The sequence below is a fragment of the Oncorhynchus kisutch genome, linkage group LG2 (assembly GCF_002021735.2).
Source record: "Oncorhynchus kisutch isolate 150728-3 linkage group LG2, Okis_V2, whole genome shotgun sequence".
In the NCBI taxonomy this organism is placed as follows: domain Eukaryota; kingdom Metazoa; phylum Chordata; class Actinopteri; order Salmoniformes; family Salmonidae; genus Oncorhynchus; species Oncorhynchus kisutch.
This window is the reverse complement of record NC_034175.2, coordinates 60,597,089-60,619,944: the sequence shown is the minus strand read 5'-3', so window position 1 is coordinate 60,619,944 and position 22,856 is coordinate 60,597,089. Positions and strand designations below refer to the sequence as shown.

General features: G+C 44.0%; 1 protein-coding gene across 1 annotated transcript; it reads left to right on the top strand.

Annotated features, from left to right (window-relative positions):
* The first annotated feature begins 4,793 nt into the window (after nucleotides 1–4,793).
* On the top strand, nucleotides 4,794–22,761 carry LOC109904785 (probable ribonuclease ZC3H12C). The gene is made up of 5 exons (XM_020501929.2): nucleotides 4,794–5,570; nucleotides 5,740–5,879; nucleotides 17,505–17,739; nucleotides 17,862–17,968; nucleotides 18,064–22,761. Exons 1-5 carry the CDS (start codon nucleotides 4,879–4,881, stop codon nucleotides 19,512–19,514), a joined length of 2,625 nt encoding a protein of 874 aa, XP_020357518.1. The 5' UTR covers nucleotides 4,794–4,878; the 3' UTR covers nucleotides 19,515–22,761.
* Nucleotides 22,762–22,856: the final 95 nt, after the last annotated feature.

Sequence of the window (22,856 nt, the reverse complement as noted above, 5' to 3'; positions counted from 1 at the left end):
CCTGCAGAGTTCTGTCCTACTATCCAGGTCTGTACCCAAACAATTTGAACTTCAAATTATAAAAATCCACCTCTAAAAGCAAGTCTCTCACCGTTGCCGCCTGCTATAGACCACCCTCTGTCCCCAGCTGTGCTCTGGACACCATACACCAACGGATTGCCCCCCATCTATCTTCAGAGCTCGTGCTGCTAGGCGACCTAAACTGGAACATGCTTAACACCCCAGCCATCCTACAATCTAAGCTTGATGCCCTCAATCTCACACAAATTATCAATGAACCTACCAGGTACCTCCCCAAAGCCGTAAACACGGGCACCCTCATAGATATCATCCTAACCAACTTGCCCTCTAAATACACCTCTGCTGTCTTCAACCAAGATCTCAGCGATCACTGCCTCATTGCCTGCATCCGTAATGGGTCAGCGGTCAAACTACCTCCACTCATCACTGTCAAACGCTCCCTGAAACACTTCAGCGAGCAGGCCTTTCTAATCGACCTGGCCGCTGTATCCTGGAAGGATTTTGATCTCATCCCGTCAGTAGAGGATGCCTGGTTATTTTGTTTTTAAATGCCTTCCTAACCATCTTAAATAAGCATGCCCCATTCAAGAAATTTAGAACCAGGAACAGATATAGCCCTTGGTTCTCCCCAGACCTGACTGCCCTTAACCAACACAAAAACATCCTGTGGCGTTCTGCATTAGCATCGAACAGCCCCCGTGATATGCAGGCAGTTATACAGTTATACACAGGCAGTTAGAAAAGCCAAGGCTAGCTTTTTCAGGCAGAAATTTGCTTCCTGCAACACTAACACAAAAAAGTTCTGGGACACTGTAAAGTCCATGGAGAATAAGAACACCTCCTCCCAGCTGCCCACTGCACTGAAGATAGGAAACACTATCACCACTGATAAATCCACTATAATTGAGAATTTCAAAAAGCATTTTTCTACGGCTGGCCATGCTTTCCACCTGACTACCCCTACCCCGGTGAACAGCACTGCACCCCCCACAGCAACTCGCCCAAGCCTTCCCCATTTCTCCTTTTCCCAAATCCAGTCAGCTGATGTTCTGAAAGAGCTGCAAAATTTGGACCCCTACAAATCAGCCGGGCTAGACAATCTGGACCCTTTCTTTCTAAAAATGATCTGCCAAAATGGTTGCCTCCCCTATTACTAACCTGTTCAACCTCTCTTTCGTGTCATCTTTGATTCCCAAAGATTGGAAAGCAGCTGCGGTCATCCCCCTCTTCAAAGGGGGGGGACACTCTTGACCCAAACTGCTACAGACCTATATCTATCCTACCCTGCCTTTCTAAGGTCTTCGAAAGCCAAGTCAACAAACAGATTACCGACCATTTCGAATCTCACCATACCCTCTGTGCTATGCAATCTGGTTTCAGAGCTGGTCATGGGTGCACCTCAGCCACGCTCAAGGTCCTAAACGATATCTTAACCGCCATCGATAAGAAACATTACTGTGCAGCCGTATTCATTGATCTGGCCAAGGCTTTCGACTCTGTCAATCACCACATCCTTATCGGCAGACTCGACAGCCTTGGTTTCTCAAATGATTGCCTCGCCTGGTTCACCAACTACTTCTCTGATAGATTTCAGTGTGTCAAATCGGAGGGTCTGCTGTCCGGACCTCTGGCAGTCTCTATGGGGGTGCCACAGGGTTCAATTTTTGGACCGACTCTCTTCTCTGTATACATCAATGATGTTGCTCTTGCTGCTGGTGAGTCTCTGATCCACCTCTATGCAGACGACACCATTCTGTATACTTCTGGCCCATCTTTGGACACTGTGTTAACAACCCTCCAGGCAAGCTTCAATGCCATACAACTCTCCTTCCGTGGCCTCCAATTGCTCTTAAATACAAGTAAAACTAAATGCATGCTCTTCAACCGATTGCTGCCTGCACCTGCCCGCCTGTCCAACATCACTATTTTGGACGGCTCTGACTTAGAATACGTGGACAACTACAAATACCTAGGTGTCTGGTTGGACTGTAAACTCTCCTTCCAGATCCACATCAAACATCTCCGATCCAAAGTTAAATCTAGAATTGGCTTCCTATTTCGCACCAAAGCATCCTTCACTCATGCTGCTAAACATACCCTTGTAAAACTGACCATCCTACCAATCCTCGACTTCGGCAATGTCATTTACAAAATAGCCTCCATTACCCTACTCAACAAATTGGATGCAGTCTATCACAGTGCCATCCGTTTTGTCACCAAAGCCCCATATACTACCCACCATTGCGACCTGTACGCTCTCGTTGGCTGGCCCTCGCTTCATACTCGTCACGAAACCCACTGGCTCCATGTCATCTACAAGACCCTGCTAGGTAAAGTCCCCCCTTATCTCAGCTCACTGGTCACCATAGCATCACCCACCTGTAACATGCGCTCCAGCAGGTATATCTCTCTGGTCACCCCCAAAACCAATTCTTTCTTTGGCCGCCTCTCCTTCCAATGACTGGAACGAACTACAAAAATCTCTGAAACTGGAAACACTTATCTCCCTCACCAGCTTTAAGCACCAGCTATCAGAGCAGCTTATAGATTACTGCACCTGTACATAGCCCACCTATAATTTAGCCCAAACAACTACCTCTTTCCCTACTGTATTTATTTTATTTTATTTTATTTATTTTGCTCCTTTGCACCCCATTATTTGTATTTCTACTTTGCACATTCTTCCACTGCAAATCTACCATTCCAGTGTTTTACTTGCTATATTGTATTTACATTGACACCATGGACTTTCTTTTGCCTTTACCTCCCTTATCTCACCTCATTTGCTCACATCGTATATAGACTTGTTTCTACTGTATTATTGACTGTATGTTTGTTTTACTCCATGTGTAACTCTGTGTCGTTGTATGTGTCGAACTGCTTTGCTTTATCTTGGCCTGGTCGCAATTGTAAATGAGAACTTGTTCTCAACTTGCCTACCTGGTTAAATAAATGTGAAATAAATAAATAAATAACTCCTAACCCTAATTGTTTATTATATTGCGTATACCCCTGAGTCCAGGTTTCCCTGGGTCCCTACATTAGTGTGTCACCGTGTTTAGATGATGCTGTAATACATGTCCCTTTTAAAGGGGTCACTGAGAAATTAGGAGGCTGGCCCATTAGAACAGGTCTTTCTTTTTTTCAGCCAATCACAAACCCCAGCACACAACCACTGATCCTAGCTTGAACATCAGGTGGTGGATGTAAAGAGTCCCCTTTAACTTCTTGACGCTACCCATCCATGTCGCGGGATCATTTTCGTCAGCAACCGCTGAATAGCATAGCGCAACAGTCAAATAATATTACAAAAAAATATTAATATTCATGAAATCACAAGTGCAATATTGCAAAACACAGTTTAGGCTTTTGTTAATCCACCTGTCGTCTCAGATTCTGAAATTATGCTTTACAGTGAAAGCAATCCAAGCGTTTGTGTAAATTTATCGATAGCCTAGCATAGCATTATGTACACTTAGCATCAGGGAAGCTTGGTCACGAAAATCAGAAAAGCAATCAAATTAACCGTTTACCTTTGATGATCTTCGGATGTTTTTACTCACAAGACTCCCAGTTACACAACAAATGTTCCTTTTGTTCCATAAAGATGATTTTTATACCCAAAAGACAGACGTTTGTTTGTCGCGTTATGTTCAGAAATCCACAGGAAAGAGAGGTCACGACAACGCAGACGGAAATTCCAAATAGTCTTCATAATGTCCACAGAAATATGTCAACCGTTTTTTATAATCATTCCTCAGGTAGTTTTTAAAATATATATTCGAATATATCAACCGAGTGTGTAGGTTTTTCAATAACAGCGTGAGAAAAAATGGACGCTTTACTGTGTAGCGCAAAAACACTCTGAGAGCCTCCACCTATCCACTTACGCAATGTGATCTTTCACGCTCATTTTTCAAAATAAAAGCCTGAAACTACGTCTAAAGACTGTTGGCACCTTAGGGAATGGAGGATAGGCATGCATAGGAACAGAAGGGTTTCAAAATAAGAGGCACTTCCTGATTGGATATTCCTTAGGGTTTCGCCTGCAATATCAGTTCTGTTATACTCACAGACATTATTTTGTTTTCTAACCTAATCTGTCAATTATATGCATATTCTAGCATCTGGTCCTGAGAAATAGGCCGTTTACTTTGGGAACGTTATTTTTCCAAACATAAAATTAGTGCCCCCTAGCTTCAAGAGGTTAAATCATGTCAAGACAAAAAAATACCATCCTGCATTCTCCTTTATGGGTGTAGGTGCAATGCAGAGTATGTTATTGAGTGTCAATTCTGCCAGGTTTGTGTGTCTTAGCATGGTGTGTTGTTAACACCGACGTTGACGAGAGCTTCTCTGACTGCTGATCTCATCGCTGATAAAATGCAAATCAGTTGAAGTGAATGATGGAAATGATGGTTTTAAACCTGCCCTTTTGGAAATGCATCTGGTGTGTCATTCAGCCTAACGCTTAATAAGCTCTACTACAGCTCTGGTTACTCAATTAGAGCTCTTCAAGGTTACCTACCGCCTGCAGCATGGGGAGGGCTGGGCCCAGTGATTTAAGGGAGGGCTGGGCCCAGTGATTTACTCTGGCTGTTATAAAGTATCTCAACAAGTTAGGAAATAGAAGTCAAATCACTTGGGGGTTAATTGTAACATTACGAAAGGTTCAGATAGAAAAGTATTGAAAATTCCCCAGATTTACAGGAGGAAACCAGTCTGACCAATGCCCCTCCTTCTCCCCCAGGCTTCTGTCTCAGGATTGGTCAGAGAGCAGCCTATCAGCAGCAGTGACATTGGTGTCGTCCGGGGTCAGAGGTCCGGTGTTAGATACTGGATGTTTGAGACGGCTTAATGGGCCTGAAGGACCATCTGGAGGATGAAACAGGCCACATCCTCAACCTGGAGCTGGATTTGGACTACCTCCACGTGGAAGGCACCGACCGCCAGGCCAGCTTGAGTGCCACAGTTGGCACCCACTCAGGAGCATTGGAGAGGGACGAGACGGAGGTAGGAGGCACCCATAGCAGTGTCAGTAGTAGCAGCATCAGCAGTAGTAGTAGTTGTAGTAACTCCTCTGAAGAGAGTGCTGCGTCGGACAGCGAGGATGAGCGAGGGGTCCAACATGGCTCTGGTTCTGACGCTCAGACCACCCACCCACACCCCTGTCACCCTGCTGGGCAGGGCCCGGCACAGAGCCCCCATTCTAGAGACCCAAAACACTCCACCAACCCCTTCACAGAGTATCGCTCCAAGATGGAGTTTGCCCTGAAGCTGGGCTACTCTGAGGATCTGGTTCTGCTGGTTGTGCGGAAGCTAGGGCCCGACGCCCTCATCAATGACATACTGGGAGAACTGGTCAAACTGGGCACCAAGTCAGAAACGGATCAGGCTGGGGGTTCAGCCACCTCCCACTCGCCCTCCTCCTCCTCCTTATCCTCCTCCTCTCTGGACTCCTGCAGGCTGGACTGCTCCTCCCAGCTGCTGTTGGATGACAAGGAGAACATCAGGCCTGTGGTGGTGGATGGGAGTAATGTAGCCATGAGGTGAGTCAACACAAACTGCTGCTGCATTCAGAAACACTTTACTCAGGTTCCTTTTCACTCTGAAAAACCTTATCCACTAGTTCTTCTAATCTTTATTCTGTAGTATTATAGAAATAAACGAAGACGCCAAGAATTTCATGACCATGGATTTGTGTATGTTTTTCCACAGCCATGGGAATAAGGAAGTGTTCTCCTGTCACGGCATCCAGCTGGCTGTTGATTGGTTCCTTGAGCGCGGTCACCGTGACATCACTGTGTTTGTGCCCGCCTGGAGAAAGGAACAGTCCAGACCGGACACTCTCATCACAGGTTAACCAGCATTTCCACATGCACCCCCAACATTCCATAACTCTCCAAACCCCCACCTTATTTTGATTAAACTCCACCCTCACTCCTGTTTTAAATCACCTCTTTCTCCCAACATTTGTGTCTTCCCTTTATTGTCAAAGGACAGTAACACCAATAACACATTTTAGGTAATTGAGGATGCTCAAATCTCAGGACATTAACCCTTAAAAACCATGATCTATCCTCCTGAGACCCCCCAAAAAATGTTTGGAATAGTTTATTTTTTATTTTTACATAACATAAGTGTTTGGGGTGGAAAAAAACATGTTACCAAAAATGTGTTTAGAAAAAATGATTTAGTTATTTAAAAAAAAAAGTTATTTATATTTCATGGTAAGAGCAAAATGTTCCTCTGTAGTGGTCATTAGGATTTAATTATGAAAACATGTACAGTAAGGGCGAAAAATGTTTTGAGAATAACATAAATATTAATTTTCAGAAAGTCTGCTGCCTCCGTTTGTATGATGGCAATTTGCAAATACTCCAGAATGTTATTAAGAGTGATCAGATGAAATGCAATTAATTGCGAAGTCCCTCTTTGCCATGCAAATAAACTGATTCCCACAAAAACATTTCCACTGCATTTCCGCCCTGTCACAAAAGGACCAGCTGACATCATGTCAGTGATTCTCTCGTTAACACAGGTGTGAGTGTTGACGAGGACAAGGTTGGAGATCACTCTGTCATGCTGATTGAGTTCGAATAACAGACTAGAAGCTTCAAAAGGAGGGTGGTGCTTGGAATCATTGTTCTTCCTCTGTCAACCATGGCTACCTGCAAGGAAACACATGCCGCAATAATTGCTTTGCCCAAAAAGGGCTTCACAGGCAAGGATATTGCTGAAGTAAGATTGCATCTATATCAACCATTTATCGGATCATCAAGAACTTCAAGGAGAGTGGTTCATTTGTTGTGAAGAAGGATTCATGGTGCCCAAGAAAGTCCAGCAAGCGCAAGGACCGTCTCCTAAAGTTGATTCAGCTGCGGGATTTGGGCAGCACCAGTATAGAGCTTGCTCAGGAATGGCAGCAGGCAGGTGTGAGTGCATCTGCCTCACATTTTCTCTGATGAATCCCCTTTTAAATTGTTTGGGGCATTATGAAAAAAGCTTGTCCGGAGAAGACAAGGTGAGCGCTACCATCAGTCCTGTGTCATGCCAACAGTAAAGCATCCTGAGACCATTCATGTGTGGGGTTGCTTCTCAGCCAAGGGAGTGGGCTCACTCACAATTTTGCCTAAGAACACAGCCATGAATAAAGAATGGTACCAACACATCCTCCAAGCTCAACTTCTCCCAACCATCCAGGAACAGTTTGGTGATGAACAATGTCTTTTCCAGCATGATGGAGCACCTTGCCATAAGGCAAAAGTGATAACTACGTGGCTCGGGGATCAAAACATCAATATTTTGGGTCCGTGGCCAGAAAACTCCCCAGACCTTAATCCCATTGAGAACTTGTGGTCAATCCTTAAGAGGCGGGTGGACAAACAAAACCCCACAAATTCTGAAAAACTCTAAGCATTGATTATGCAAGAATGGGCTGCCATCAGTCAGGATGTGGCCCAGAAGTTAATTGACAGCATGCCAGGGCGGATTGCGGAGGTCTTGAAAAAGAAGGGTGAACACTGCAAATATTGACCCTTTGCATCAACTTAATGTAATTGTCAATAAAAGCCTTTGACACTTATGAAATGCTTGTAATTATACTTCAGTATTCCATAGTAACATCTGACAAAAAATATCTAAAGACACTGAAGCAGCAAACTTTGTGGAAATTAATATTTGTGTCATTCTCAAATCTTTTGGCCACAACTGTACATTATAGTCAATGGGCACAGTAGGTGAAAAACATCATTGTGGCATCTGGGTGTCCACTATAGAGGGCATTTCTTAATAAGCTCTTACTTAGCTCTTATTTAATGTGAAACAATTATTACACAGTCCTGCCAACTCATAACCTCTAGTGACTCCCCATCCCGCATGAGGGAGTGGAATCATCGACTGACACTAATTAGCATAACGCAACGGACATAAATATTCCTAGAAAATATTCCTATTCATGAAAATCCCAAGTGAAATATATTGAGACACAGCTTAGCCTTTTGTTAATCACCCTGTCATCTCAGATTTTCAAAATATGCTTTACAGCCAAAGCTAGACAAGCATTTATGTAAGTTTATCGATAGCCTAGCATAGCATTTTGTCCAGCTAGCAGCAGATAACTTGGTCACGGAAATCAGAAAAGCAATCAAATTAAATCGTTTACCTTTGATGAGCTTCGGAAGTTTTCACTCAGGAGACTCCCAGCTAGATAGCCAATATTCCTTTTTTCCAAAAAGATGATTTTTGTAGGCGAAATAGCTCCATTTGTTCTTCACGTTTGGCTGAGAAATCGCCCGGAAATTGCAGTCACGAAAACTCCGAAAAAATATTCAAAATTAGCTCCATAATATCGACAGAAACATGGCAAAAGTTGTTTATCATCGATCCTCAAGGTGTTTTTCAAATATCTATTCGATAATATATCCACCGGGACAATTGGTTTTTCAGTAGGACCGATTGGAATAATGGCTACCTCTGTATTTTACGCGAGAATCACTCTGAGAGCATCAGGTGACCACTTGCGCAATGTAGCCGCTTACGGGTATTCTTCAACATAAATGCGTAAACTACGTCACAATGCTGTAGACACCTTGGGGAATACGGAGAAAAAGTAATCTGGTTGATAGCCCATTCACTGCTCAATAGGGACTCATTGGAACGCAGCGCTTTCAAAACATGAGGCACTTCCGGATTGGAATTTTCTCAGGCTTTTGCCTGCAATATCAGTTCTGTTATACTCACTGACAATATTTTTACAGTTTTGGAAACTTTAGAGTGTTTTCTATCCTAAGCTGTCAATTATATGCATATTCTAGCATCTTGTCCTGACAAAATATCCCGTTTACTACGGGAACGTTATTTTTCCAAAAATGAAAATACTGCCCCCTAGTCACAAAAGGTTTGAACTATTCCTGGGATATTCACTCGCTAGAAGTAATTTGAATATCAAACTGACAAAAATTATAATTATTAATTACACACTTCTTTTCAAATTTCCATAAAATGTGCTGATTCTGACGGCAGCCATTTTCTTCTACCAGGAAGATAAAGTTGTCAAGGTCATACCACCACACGTGATATAATTGAACATCCCAGAATGTCCTCTCAAAGGGACAACATGACTTAATACAGTGGCTTGCATGGCCTTAGAGATACGGACCAAGAACTGATGTTCACTAGAGAGGACAAAAATGGAGGATAAGATTAATGATTTCCCTTAATTTAAATTGAGTAACACCAATGATACTTTGTTTCAAGGCATAAACATACATTTCTGCAGTATAAATGACTTGCATTATGTTTTATCATTGATAAAAGTTCAATATAAACACAAACATATATGATGTGTAAACTATATGTCAATTTTAAAGTTTTTTTCATCGTTGCAAATGCGAGGAATGCACACCAATTCAAAGACAAACCTGAAGCCACATTAGACTGTTATAGACTTGTCTAACATTTTACCGATATCATTGCTTATTTTCATATAGGTGGGAATTGCGTACTTTTACATTCTCTATAGGCACAAGCCGAGCCCTGGTGTTGGGCTACTTGACATTTAAATGCTTCATCAAAAAATTATCACAAACAAACGCTGGGTAGCTTTGTTCATGAATTCAAATCAAATCCAAATAAATGTTATTGGTCACATACACATGGTTAGCAGATGTTATTGCGAGTGTATTGCAAAGTTTCCAAAGGACTAGAAGTGAGGCAGCCTTCTCTGTCGTTGCCATCTTAATTCATTGGTTTTTACATGTCTCACCAGAGTAAAAGTCTGAAGCCATAGTCGATTTCTGCAGCTAAGTTCCTAGTTTATATTATACTGTTCAATCAATCAATCAAATGTATTTATAAAGCCCTTTTTACACCAGCCGCTGTCATAAGTGCTATACAGAAACCAAGCCTAAAACCCCAAACAGCAAGCAATGCAGATGTAGAAGCACTGTAGCTAGGAAAAACTCCCTAGAAAGGCAGGAACCCAGGAAGAAACCTAGAGAGGAACCAGGCTCTGAGGGGTGGCCAATCATCTTCTGGCTGTGCCGGGTGGAGATTATAAGAGTACATGGCCAAGATGTTCAAATGTTCATATATGACCAGCAGGGTCAAATAATAATAATCACAGTGGTCATAGATGGTGCAACAGGTCAGCACCTCAGGGGTAAATGTCAGTTGGCTTTTCATAGCCGATCATTCAGAGTTAGAGACAGCAGCTGCAGTACAGAGAGAGAGTCGAAAACAGCAGGTACGGGACAAGGTAGCACGTCCGGTGAACAGGTCAGGGTTCCATAGCTGCAGGCAGAACAGTTGAAACTGGAGCAGCAGCAGGTGGACTGGGGTGGACTGGGGACAGCAAGGAGTCATCAGGCCAGGTAGTCCTGAGGCATGGTCCTAGGGCTCAGGTCCTCCGAGAGAAGAGAGAAAAGTGAGAAAAGAGAGAAAGAGAAAGAGAGTAAGAGAGTTAGAGGGAGCATACTTAAATTCACAAAGGACACCGAATAAGACAGGAGAAATAATCCAGATATGACAGACTGATCCTAGCCCCCTGACACAAAAACTATTGCAACATAAATACTGGAGGCTGAGACAGGAGGGGTCGGGAGACACTGTGGCCCCATCCGACAATACCCCCGGACAGGGCAAAACAGGCAGGATATAACCCCACCCACTTCGCCAAACCACAGCCTCCACCACCACTAGAGGGATACTTCAAACCACCAACTTACTACCCTGAGACAAGGCAGAGTATAGCCCACGAAGATCTCCCCATGGCACGAACCCGAGGGGGGGCATCAACCCGGACAGGAAGATCACGTCAGTGACTCAACCCACTCAAGTGACGCACCACTCCTAGGGACGGCATGGAAGAGCACCAGTAAAACAGTGACTCAGCCCACGAAAATCCCAGTGGAGAGAGGGGAACTGGCCAGGTAGAGACAGCAAGGGAGGTTTGTTGCTCCAGTGCCTTTCCGTTCACCTTCACACTCCTGGGCCAGACTACACTCAATCATAGGACCTACTGAAGAGATGAGTCTTCAATAAAGACCTAAAGGTTGAGACTGAGTCTGCGTCTCTCACATGGATAGTTAGACCATTCCATAAAAATGGAGCTCTATAGGAGAAAGCCCTGCCTCCAGCTGTTTGCTTAGAAATTCTGGGACAATTAGGAGGCCTGCGTCTTGTGACCATAGCGTACGTGTAGGTATATACGGCAGGACCAAATCAGAGAGATAGGTAGCAGCAAGCCCATGTAATGCTTTGTAGGTTAGCAGTAAAACCTTGAAATCAGCCCTTGCCAGTGTAGAGAGGCTAGCACTGGAGCAATATGATCACATTTTTTAGTTCTGGTCAAGATTCTAGCAGCCGTGTTTTATTTTTTTAAATGTATTTATTTAACCAGGTAGGCCAGTTGAGAACAAGTTCTCATTTACAACTGCGACCTGGCCAAGATAAAGCAAAGCAGTGCGACAATAGTCAACAACACAGAGTTAGACATGGGATAAACAAATGTACAGTCAATAACAATAGAAAAATCTGTATACAGTGTGTGTAAATTAAGTAAGGAGCTAAGGCAATAAATAGTCCGATAGTGGCGAAGTAATTACAATTTAGAAATTTACACTGGAGTGATATGTGCAGATGAGGATGTGCAAGTATAAATACTGGTGTGCAAAAGAGCAGAAAAGCAAAAACAAATATGGGGATGAGGTAGGTGGTTGGTTGGATGGGCTATTTACAGATGGGCTGTGAACAGCTGCAGTGATCGGTAAGCTGCTCTGACAGCTGACGCTTAAAGTTAGTGAGGGAGATATAAGTCTCCAACTTCAGTGATTTTTGCAATTTGTTCCAGTCATTGGCAGCAGAAAACTGGAAAGGAAAGGCGGCCAAAGGAGGTGTTGGCTTTGGGGATGACCAGTGAAATATACCTGCTGGAACGCATGCTACGGGTGGGAGTTGCTATGGTGACCAGTGAGCTGAGAAAGGCGGAGCTTTACCTAGCAAGGACCTATAGATGACCTGGAGCCAGTGGATTTGGCGACGAATATGTAGCGAGGACCAGCCAACGAGAGCATACAGGTTGCAGTGGTGGGTAGTATATGGGGCTTTGGTGACAAAACGGATGGTACTGTGATAGACTGCATCCAATTTGCTGAGTAGAATATTGGAGGTTATTTTGTAAATGACATCGCCGATGTCAAGGATCGGTAGGAGAGTCAGTTTTACGAGGGTACGTTTGGCAGCATGAGTGAAGGAGGCTTTGTTGCGAAATAGAAAGCCGATTCTAGATTTAACTTTGGATTGGAGATGCTTAATGTGAGTCTGGAAGGAGAGTTTACAGTCTAGCCAGACACCTAGGTATTTGTAGTTGTCCACATATTCTAAGTTAGAACCGTCCAGAGTAGTGATGCTGGTCGGAAGGGAGGGTGCGGGCAGAGATCGGTTGAAGAGCATGCATTTTGTTATACGAGCATTTAAGAGAAGTTGGAGGCCACGGAAGGAGTGTTGTTTAGCCCTAACTGAAGTGTTTTAGTGCTTTATCCAGGTAGACGGAGTAGAGCATTGCATTTGTCTAATCTAGAAGTGACAAAAGCATGGATGAATTTTTCTGCATCATTTTTGGACAGAAAGTTTCAGATTGTTGTAATGTTATGTAGATGGAAAAAAGCTGTCCTTGAAACAGTCTTGATATGTTCGTCAAAAGAGAGATCTTGGTCCAGAGTAATGCTGAGGTCCTTTTATTTGAGACAACTGTACAACCATCAAGATTAGTTGTCAGATACAACAGAATATCTTTTTGTTTCTTGGGACCTAGAACTAGCATCTTTGTTTTGTCCAAGTTTAAATGTAAAACATTTGCCACCATCCACTTCCTTATGTCTGAAACACAGTCTTCCACGGAGGGAAATGTTGGGGCTTCGTCATGTTTTAATGAAATGTACAGCTGTGTATCGTCCGCATAGGAGTGAAAGTTAACATTATGTTTCTGAATGACATATATAGTGAAAACAATAGTGGTCCTAAAACGGAACCTTGAGGAACACCGGAATTTACAGTTGAATTGTCAGAGGACAAACCATCCACAGAGAAAAACGGATATCTTTCATGACAGATATGATCTAAACCAGGACATGTCTATGTAGACCAATTTGGGCTTCCAATCCCTCCAAAAGAACGTGGTGATCGATGGTATCAAAAGCAGCACTAAGGTCCAGGAGCACGAGGACAGATGCAGAGCCTTGGTCTGATGCCATTAAAAGGTAATTTACAACCGTCACTAGTGCAGTCTCAGTGCTATGAAGGGGTCTAAAACCAGACTGAAGTGTTTCATATACATGGTTTGCCTTTGGGAAGGCAGTGAATTGCTGTGCAAAAAAATTTTCAAAACATTTTGACAGGAATGGGAGATTCGATATAGGTCGATAGTTTTTTATATTTTCTGGGTCAAGGTTTGGATTTTTCAAGAAAGGTTTATATTACTGCCACTTTTAGTGAGTTTGGTACATATCCAGTGGATATGGAGGCATTTATTGTATTTAACATTGGAGGGCCATGCACAGGAAGCAGCTCTTTCAGTAATTTAGATGGAATAGGGTCCAGTATGCAGCTTGAAGGTTTAGAGGCCATGACTATTTTAGTCAATGTGTCAAGAGATATAGTATTAAAAACTTGAGTGTCTCCCTTGATCCTAGGCCCTGGCAGTGTTGCGCAGACTCAGGACAACTGAGCTTTGGAGAAATAGGCATATTTAAAGAGGAGTCTGTAATTTGCTTTCTAAGGATCATGATCTTTTCCTCAAAGAAGTTCATGAATTTATCACTGCTGAACTGAAAGCTATCCTTGCTTGGGGAATGCTGCTTTTTAGTTAGCTTTGCGACAGTACCAAAAATAAATGTTGAATTGTTCTTATTCTCCTCAATTCATTTGGAAAAATAGGATGATCGAGCTGCAGTGAGGGCTCTTCGATACTGCACGGTACTGTTTTTCCAAGATAATCTGAAGACTTCCAGTTTGGTGTAGTGCCATTTCCATTCCAATTTTCTGGAAGCTTGCTTCAGGGCTCTGATATTTTCTGTATACCAGGGAGCTAGTTTCTTTTGACAAATGTTTTTTGTTTTTTTGTGGTGCGACTGCATCTAGGGTATTACACAAGGTAAAATGTTTGTACTCTGACGTTTTTGGGTAGGTGGAGGGAGTCTGGAAGGGAATTTAGGAATCATTGGGTTGTTCGAGAATTTATATTAGAATTTGGTTGGGGTCTGAGCAGATTATTTGTTGTGATTGCAAAAGTAATAAATGGTGGTCCGATAGTCCAGGATTATGAGGAAAAGATAAGATCCACAATATTTATTCCACGGGACAAAACTAGGTCCAGCGTATGATTGTGGCAGTGAGTAAGTCCGGACACATGTTGGACAAAATCCACTGAGTCGATGATGGCTCCGAAAGCCTTTTGGAGTGTGTCTGTGGACTTTTCCATCTGAATATTAAAGTCACCAAAAAATGTAATATTATCTGCCAAGACTACAAGGTCCAAAAGGAATTCAGGGAAGAATGCTGAATAGGGTCATTTTATGGGGGGGAAGTGAAATTTGCTATCGTAAATGTTAGCAACACATCCGCTTTTGCGGAAAGCGCAGAGGATATGGTCACTAGTGTAACCTGGAGGAGAGGCCTCATTTAACACAGTAAATTCACCAGGCTTATGCCATGTTTCAGTTAGGCCAATCACATCAAGACTATGATCAGTGATGAGTTCATTGACTATAACTGCCTTGGAAGTGAGGGATCAAACATTAAGTAGCCCTATTTTGAGATGTGAGCTACTGTATCACAATCTCTTTCAATAATGACAGGATTGCAGGAGGTCTTTATTCCAGTGAGATTGCTAGAGCAAACACTGCCATGTTTAGTTTTGCCCAACCTAAATTGAGGCACAGACATGGTCTCAATGGGGATAGCTGGGCTGACTACACTGACTGTGCTTGTGGCAGACTCCACTAAGCTAGCAGGCTGGCTAACAGCCTGGTGCCTGGCCTGCACCCTATCTCATTGTGGAGTTAGAGGAGTTAGAGCCCTGCTTATGTTCATACATAAGATGAGAGCACCCCTCCAGCTAGGATGGAGACCATCACTCTTCAGTAGGCCAGGCTTGGTCCTGTTTGTGGGTGAGTCCCGGAAAGAGGGCCAATTATCTACAAATTCTATCTTTTGGGAGGGTCAGAAATCAGTTTTCAACCAGCGATTGAGTTGTGGGACTGCTGTTGAGCTCATCATTCCCCCTAACTGGGAGGGGGCCAGAGACAATTACTCGATGCCGACACGTCTTTCTAGCTGATTTTCACGCTGAAGGTATGTTGCGCTTGGTGAACTCTGACTGTTTCATCCTAACATTGTTCGTGCCAACGTGGATAACAATATCCCTATACTCTCTACACTCGCCAGTTTTAGCTTTAGCCAGCACCATCTTCAGACTAGCCTTAACGTAGGTAGCCCTGCCACCTGGTAAACAGCGTATGATCGCTGATCGATTCTTTACTGCAGGTCTAATACTGAGAGTAATGGAGTCGCCAATGACTGGGGTTTTCAATTTGTCAGAGCTAATTTGTCAGAGCTAACCATGTGACATCTCACCATTAAATGCGCTGCATGGTCAAACTGACATCTTTATTGGCCTTGCATCATTTACGTTGATACGGCCTCTGCAGAAGTCAGGGCATTCACACTTCTTGCGCTTTGTAGAGCAGCGCCGAGCTGTTGTGAAGGAATCAAATCAAATCAAATGTTATTTGTCACATGCGCCGAAATGCTTACTTACAAGCCCTTAACCAACAATGCAGATTTAAAAAAATACAAAAAAAAGTATGAGATAAGAATAGCAAATAATTAAAGAGCAGCAGTAAATAACAATAGTGTGGCTTTATACAAGGAGTACCGGTACAGAATCAATGTGTCAATGTGCGGGGGCACCGGCGTCAAGGTAACTGAGGTAATTATGTACATGTAGGTAGAGTTATTAAAGTGGCTATGCATTGATAATAACAGAGAGTAGCAGCAGCGTGGGTGGGGGGGCAATGCAAATAGTCTGGGTATCCATTTGATTACCTGTTCAGGAGTGTTATGGCTTGAGGGTAGAAGCTGTTTAGAAGCCTCTTGGACCTAGACTTGGCGCTCCGGTACCGCTTGCTGTGCGGTAGCAGAAAGAACAGTCTATGACTAGGGTGACTGGAGTCTTTGATAATTTTTAGGGCCTTCCTCTGACACCGCCTGGTTTAGAGGTCCTGGATGGCAGGAAGCTTGGCCCGAGTGATGTACTGGGCCGTACGCCCTACCTTCTGTAGGGCCTTGCGGTCGGAGGCCGAGCAGTTGCCATACCAGGCAGTGATGCAACCCGTCAGGATGATCTCAATGGTGCAGCTGTAAAACCTTTTGAGGATCTGAGGACCCATGCCAAATCATTTTCAGTCTCCTGAGGGGAATAGGTTTTGTCGTGTCCTCTTCACGACTGTCTTGGTGTGCTTGGACGATGTTAGTTTGTTTGTGATGTGGACACCAAGGAACTTGAAGTTCTTAACCTGTTCCACTCCACTACAGCCCCGTCGATGAGGGGACGTGCTCGGTCCTCCTTTTCCTGTAGTCCATCCACAATCATCTCCTTTGTCTTGATCACGTTGAGGGAGAGGTTGTTGTCCTTGCACAACATGGTCAGGTCTCTGACCTCCTCCCTATAGGCTGTCATCATTGTTGGTGATCAGGCCTATCACTGTTGTGTCATCGGCAAACTTAATGATGGTGTTGGAGTTGTGCCTGGCCATGCAGTCATGAGTGAACAGGGTGTACAGGAGGGGAATGAGCACGCACCCCTGAGGTGCTCCTGTGTTGAGGATCAGCGTGGAGGATGTGTTGTTACTTAACAATACCACCTAGGGGTGGCCCATCAGGAAGTCCAGGATCCAGTTGCAGAGGGAAGTGTTTAGTCCCAGGGTCATTAGCTTAGTAATGAGCTTTGAGGGCACTATGGTGATGAACGCTGAGCTGTAGTCAATAAAACAAATTCTCACATAGGTGTTCCTTTTGTCCAGCTGGGAAAGGTCAGTGTGGAGTGCAATAGAGATTGCATCATCTGTGGATCTGTTGGGGCGGTATACAAATTGGAGTGGATCTAGGGTTTCTGGGATAATGGTGTTGATCTGAGCCATGACCAGCCTTTCAAAGGATTTCATGGCTACAGACGTGAGTGCTACGGGTCCGTAGTCATTTAGGCAGGTTACCTTAGTGTCAAGGAAGTGAGTTTGTATCTATACAGGACCCCCACCTACCGTCAACCAATCATGTGAATGGGGAGCTATATGGAGCTATACAGAGCCCTCCACATTATTACAAAATTTGAAAGGCGCATGGCGATGTGTTACGGAGCTCAATTTGGCCTCTGCAATTGCGTTACATAATGCATACCTCTCTCTCTCTCTCTCTTCTCTCTCTAGACCAGGAGATATTGCGGCACCTGGAGAAAGACAAGATCCTTGTGTTCACTCCCTCTCGTCGGGTCCAGGGCCGCCGGGTGGTCTGCTACGACGACCGCTTCATCGTCAAGCTGGCCTACGAGTCCGACGGCATCATCGTCTCTAACGACAACTACCGGGACCTGGCCAATGAGAAGCCAGAGTGGAAGAAGTTCATTGATGAGCGGTTGCTCATGTATACGTTCGTCAATGACAAGTATGGAAGTCCCACCAACACAGTGGACAAAGAGCCTATCACTATTAGTATCTGGAGTTGTTTTTCCAAGGGGATTGATATGTGGATATCTGATGGTGTGTCTGGTATGGGGTTGTGTCCAGGTTCATGCCTCCTGATGATCCTCTGGGTCGCCATGGTCCCAGTCTGGAGAACTTCCTGAGGAAGAGACCAGTTATCCCAGAACACAGGAAGCAGCAATGTCCCTATGGTAACACCTAGCCATTCTCTCTTATGCATTATTCATTCAGCCTCTTTTGGTTTGTCTCAAAATTGAGAGTTAACCATCCTGTATTCTCTCCTTAGGGAAGAAGTGCACTTACGGCCACAAGTGTAAGTTCTTCCACCCTGAGAGAGGCAGTCAGCCCCAACGAGCTGTGGCCGACGAGCTGCGTGCCAAGAACTCCTCTTCATCCTCTACGTCTTCCTCCAAAATGGTGGGCGAGGCTCTGATGGTGAAGAGTCACAGCATGTCCAGCAGCTCCAGGGTAGACGGGATCCCAGACCCCCACCAAGCTCCCCCAAAGAGACAGTCGGACCCCAGCCTTTGTGCCCCCTCCTACAACGACCTCCTGGAAGAGCGTCTGGGCAGGAGGACTAAAGCAGAGGCCCACAGAGGGAGTAGCAGCAGTAGCAGCAGCAGCAGCCTCCTGGCTTCTGCTCCTGGGGGACCTCCTTCCAGCCACGGCTTCTCTCTTCAGGACTGGGGGAACACCTCCTCCAGAGCTCCAGGGCTGTCGGGGCTTGGTCACTCAAAGTCATACTCCACCTGTGAATCCCCGGAGCTAAGCTACCACTCCCTGATGGGGTCTTACTCCAGCCTAAGCCTGGTAGTGCCGCGGAGCCCCGATCGGCTGTTCCCAGCTGACCTACGGACGGGCTCAATGGTGTCTGACTGCAGCAGCGAGGGCAGCATGAGCTCAGATTCCTTCTCCCCTGATCCCCTGCTGGATGACAGCCTCAAGTGCCACTATCCCCACCCCCATCACCACCACCATCACTGCCCTAGCTGCTACCCACATCACCCCAACCACCCACCCCCTGGTTTGACCCAGCACCCCCATGGAGGCTCCCACCATGGCTACCCTCTAGCTCAGAGCAGCCTGGAGGATCCTCCCTCCTCCCTCCACCACTTCAAGGCCCAGCTCTCCTACCTTCCTCCCCATATTCAGCAACAGTCTGTGGGGAGCCACTCTGGCTATTCTGGGAACTACCCTCCCCAACCTCTATCCCAGACCTCAAGCCCCCACTCCCACTCCCACGCTCACAGCTCTCCTCTGGGGCATAACCTGGGGGGCTCCACCTGGCAGGACAACAACAGCCTCTACAAGCAATCCCCTGTCCACCCAAGGAGGATCTACCCTGGGCCAGGACAGGAGCAGCGACTGGCCAGATGGGACCCCCACTACAAGCATCTCCCCCAGGCCTGCTACGAGCCTTTCACTTTCCAGTCCCTGCCTGAGGGCCGCAAACAACCCTGGCACTCGCCCTGGCCCAGGGGGACACACTCTCCCCATCCTCAATCCCTTTCCTCCTCCCATCTTCCACCTCTTACCCACCACTCTACGGCCCCCCAGCACCAGGAGCCCCCTGCCCTGGGCAGATACCAGGACGTGAGGGAGAATGTGTTTGTCAACCTGTGTAACATCTTCCCCCCAGAGCTGGTGAGGGTGGTGATGGTGAGGAACCCCCATGTGATGGACGCCCAGCAGCTGGCTGCAGCCATCCTGACTGAGAAGTCCCAGGCTGGCTACTGAGTACTGACACTACTGTAGCAGAGGAAATAAGTGGCGTGCTCAACTCTATAGTCTCCCCAAAACATCTACGATGCAGGGGAAGATGCTTTATCTTTTTCCATCAAATATTCTTTTTTCAACCTTATTGGTTTTTTTTCACTGCCCTGCTCGTTCATTACTGTTGTGTGGTATGAGAACACCTTCAGCACTTAAGGTCAGGATTCCGGAGATTCTGAATGGGATGTGTTGCTTTAATTAATTTATTTTGTAATATATTTTAAATTATTTCTATAGCTTTTAATATTTTTTAATGGCACTTTTGATAGATTTATTTATGATTTTTATTTTATTTTTGGAAATCATATCATAGGGTAAGGAGGGCTCAAGTGTTTCAGGGTGGGGAAGTTAGGGAAAGTCCTGAGGTGTCAAAACAGGGTGAATTCTGGGATTCCAAATCTAGGGTATGGTTTGTCATCATAAAATTACACTTCCAAACATTTAAACTTAAAGACAAAGCAAATACATAAGTCCAAGCTACACTGATTTAATTTTATCCCTGTCATTTCTCATCAGATAATTGTTAAAACAGGTGGTGAATTTGATATCATTGTTGAAAGATTTGATGAATTTCCCCTTTAGAGAAGTGAAACGCAGGAACTCCAACTGTTAAAGGCCTGATAAAGTTCATGTGAAAACCCCAGATTATTGTTTACTCTTACATACAGGAGCTAGTTCCTCTCTGGGGAGAGACCAAAAACGTACTTCACAGCATGGAAGATTGCGATATTGATTTTCTTTTCCTTTTTTTACTCATTTTTCTTTGTCCTCCAAAAAACATTCTGGCCATTGAAATCATATCAAGATGGTTCTTGAGGATATTCAAACTAGTGCAGGTGCACTGTTCGTTTAAACAGTTTTTTAAATATATATTTTATTTTACGTATGAATGTGTTCATTTATTTGTCCCTTTTTCATTTTCATTATGAGTAAGAGTATTTTAGTTAAAGAGGGTATCATTACAAGAGAAGACGTCTGGTGTAACCATCCAGACAGACAGACAACTGTAACTTCAGTCTGTGGACAGGGTATTTCTAGACTCTACCTCCTGGCTTAGAATCCATTGCAAGTTGTCACTATCACTGAGTGAATATAATAAATTGTTAGGCAATGACACCTCTGTGCCTTACTCACACACAGCAGTCCAAAACACTGGACTTTTGTTGCCAAGGTAACCTGACCACCACATACTTTAGTGAACAAGAGAATGCCTCTCCTCATTGATACAAATTGTATCCTATTAACTTAAACCAGATCATTGTTTTGTATGAGAATATTTATACAAAAGGTATTTTGAGTATATGTGGCGTAATTGGTCACATTTGTTACTGTTCTAAAATATACTGAACAAAAATATAAACGCAACATGTAAAGTATTGATCCCATGTTTCATAAAAAATCCCAGATATTTTCCATACGCACAAGAAGCATATTTCTCTCAAATGTTTACATCCCTGTTAATGAGCATTTATTTTTTGCCAGGATAATCCAGATGTGGCATATCAAGAAGCTGATTAAACAGCATTATCATTACACAGGAGCAACTTTTGTTCAGTATATATTTTGGGATTTTTGAAAATGGTGTTTTAAGAAGTATTTGTGAAAGAAAAGGGCATCAAATGCAATTTCTTCAAACTACTGTACTGTGATTGATGATCAGCATACAGAGAGGACAGAAAAAGGTATGTGATATCCGGGTTCCTTGGGATGTCTCTACCCCATTGAAGTTGACATTTGAAATGGTTAAGGTTTGGGTTAGGTAATGGTTAGGATGGAGGTGAGGGTTTAAGGTAGGGATGTCCCAAGGATTCCGGATAGCACTGATCGACAGGAAAAGGTGGGTTGTTGTTTTATTATTGTTGAACTGAAATTATGTTGGGTGGTCTCAGTCATGTGAGTGTGACTGTGGGGGTCAGCTTTATGGTGAAGCCATTATTTGTTCACCATCAGCCTCTATTGACAGTCATGATCTTTCTCTTAATATATTTATGTACAGTGGTTCTCAGCTCTCTCTTCAAACTAAGGCTCCCTTCAGAGGATCAGTGGAACACCGCTGACTGGACAAAGACAGCACTTAGTCTCTGGAACCAGTTTCTCAACATGACAACAGCCAAAAGTGCTTTTTTTAGCTGAGCAACGTGTAGCACCTTTCTAGGGCACTATGTGCCAGTGTGCTTCTGTGTGTGGCAGAGTATTAAATGCCTCTACATGGCATTGTGCTTCTTTTAACCACATCTGATGATAGTCTGAACCATGTTCAGTTAAAAAATGTAATATTTTTCCATGTTCAGATTTTTTAAAGAGATGTTTTTGGAATTCTGTGTGAGGTTTTAAATTTTTTTATCAGCATTAAGATATTTGAGGGGAATTGTTTGGGTGGTTTTCCTCAGTGTCACTGGATATGGCCAGTGCTGTACTCTACTGTTAATCTCTGCTATAATGAAACACCCTTTGATGAGGTGACTTGTTCGGTTTGTTCGGTTTGCAGACAGTGTATGTATACTGTTTGTCAGTGGAGGCTGCTGAGGGAAGGACGGCTCCTAATGATGGCTGGATTGAGTAAATGGAATGGCATCAAACATGGAAATCATGTGTTTGATACCATTCCACTTAATCTGATCCAGCCATTACCACGAGGCCGTCCTCCCCAATTTAGGTGCCACCAACCTCCTGTGGTATATGTGCTGGTTTTTGTATACAGTACTTGGTTGAATTTCTTCCACCAATTTTTTTATCATTTTGGAATTTGGTTAATTTTATTTTATTTCATCTGACTGGTTAGTATATTATTCTATTTGACTGTTTGTTTCATTGTGTCAGTCTGTATCCAAGGCCTACAATTCAGGTTTAAAAAACAGTTTGTCAGACACTTCTCCAAATACCATGTATAATTTATTTAAATATTCATCCCTGTTGTGCTTTAAATCCAACATAATTTGTGCTACAATAAAACTGTTAAATCTAATAAATGCCTTATAAAAGTGCAAAAAATAAGGTTGGGATGCAGTATTCCATCAGGGACCAAAGCAATTGGCAAAATGATTGAGGGTTAGCCTATGTTATTTATGTATTATGATGATCCTCTCTTCACAGGTCAACATGGGTCATTTCAAGCCAAAATGTAATGGAGGAAAATGGAGAACTGTGACCTGATGTGATGTTGATGTTCTTGCCTTAGTGACTGTACAGTATGTGAATGGGGGGGGGGGGGGGGGGGGCAACGCATGTTAAAACAATGAGCTTTAAGTACCGTAACCCCAGAGCACGTGACTCTTTATAATACTCTGGCATGTGTAGCAGTCTTAC

Bases quoted from the DNA above. Each gene is read 5' to 3' on its own strand.
- LOC109904785 (XM_020501929.2), top strand. From the start codon at position 4,879: ATGGGCCTGAAGGACCATCTGGAGGATGAAACAGGCCACATCCTCAAC. The intron at 5,880-17,504 runs GTTAACCAGCAT...TTCTCTCTCTAG, and splicing joins ACCGGACACTCTCATCACAG to ACCAGGAGATATTGCGGCAC. The intron at 17,969-18,063 runs GTAACACCTAGC...TTCTCTCCTTAG, and splicing joins GAAGCAGCAATGTCCCTATG to GGAAGAAGTGCACTTACGGC.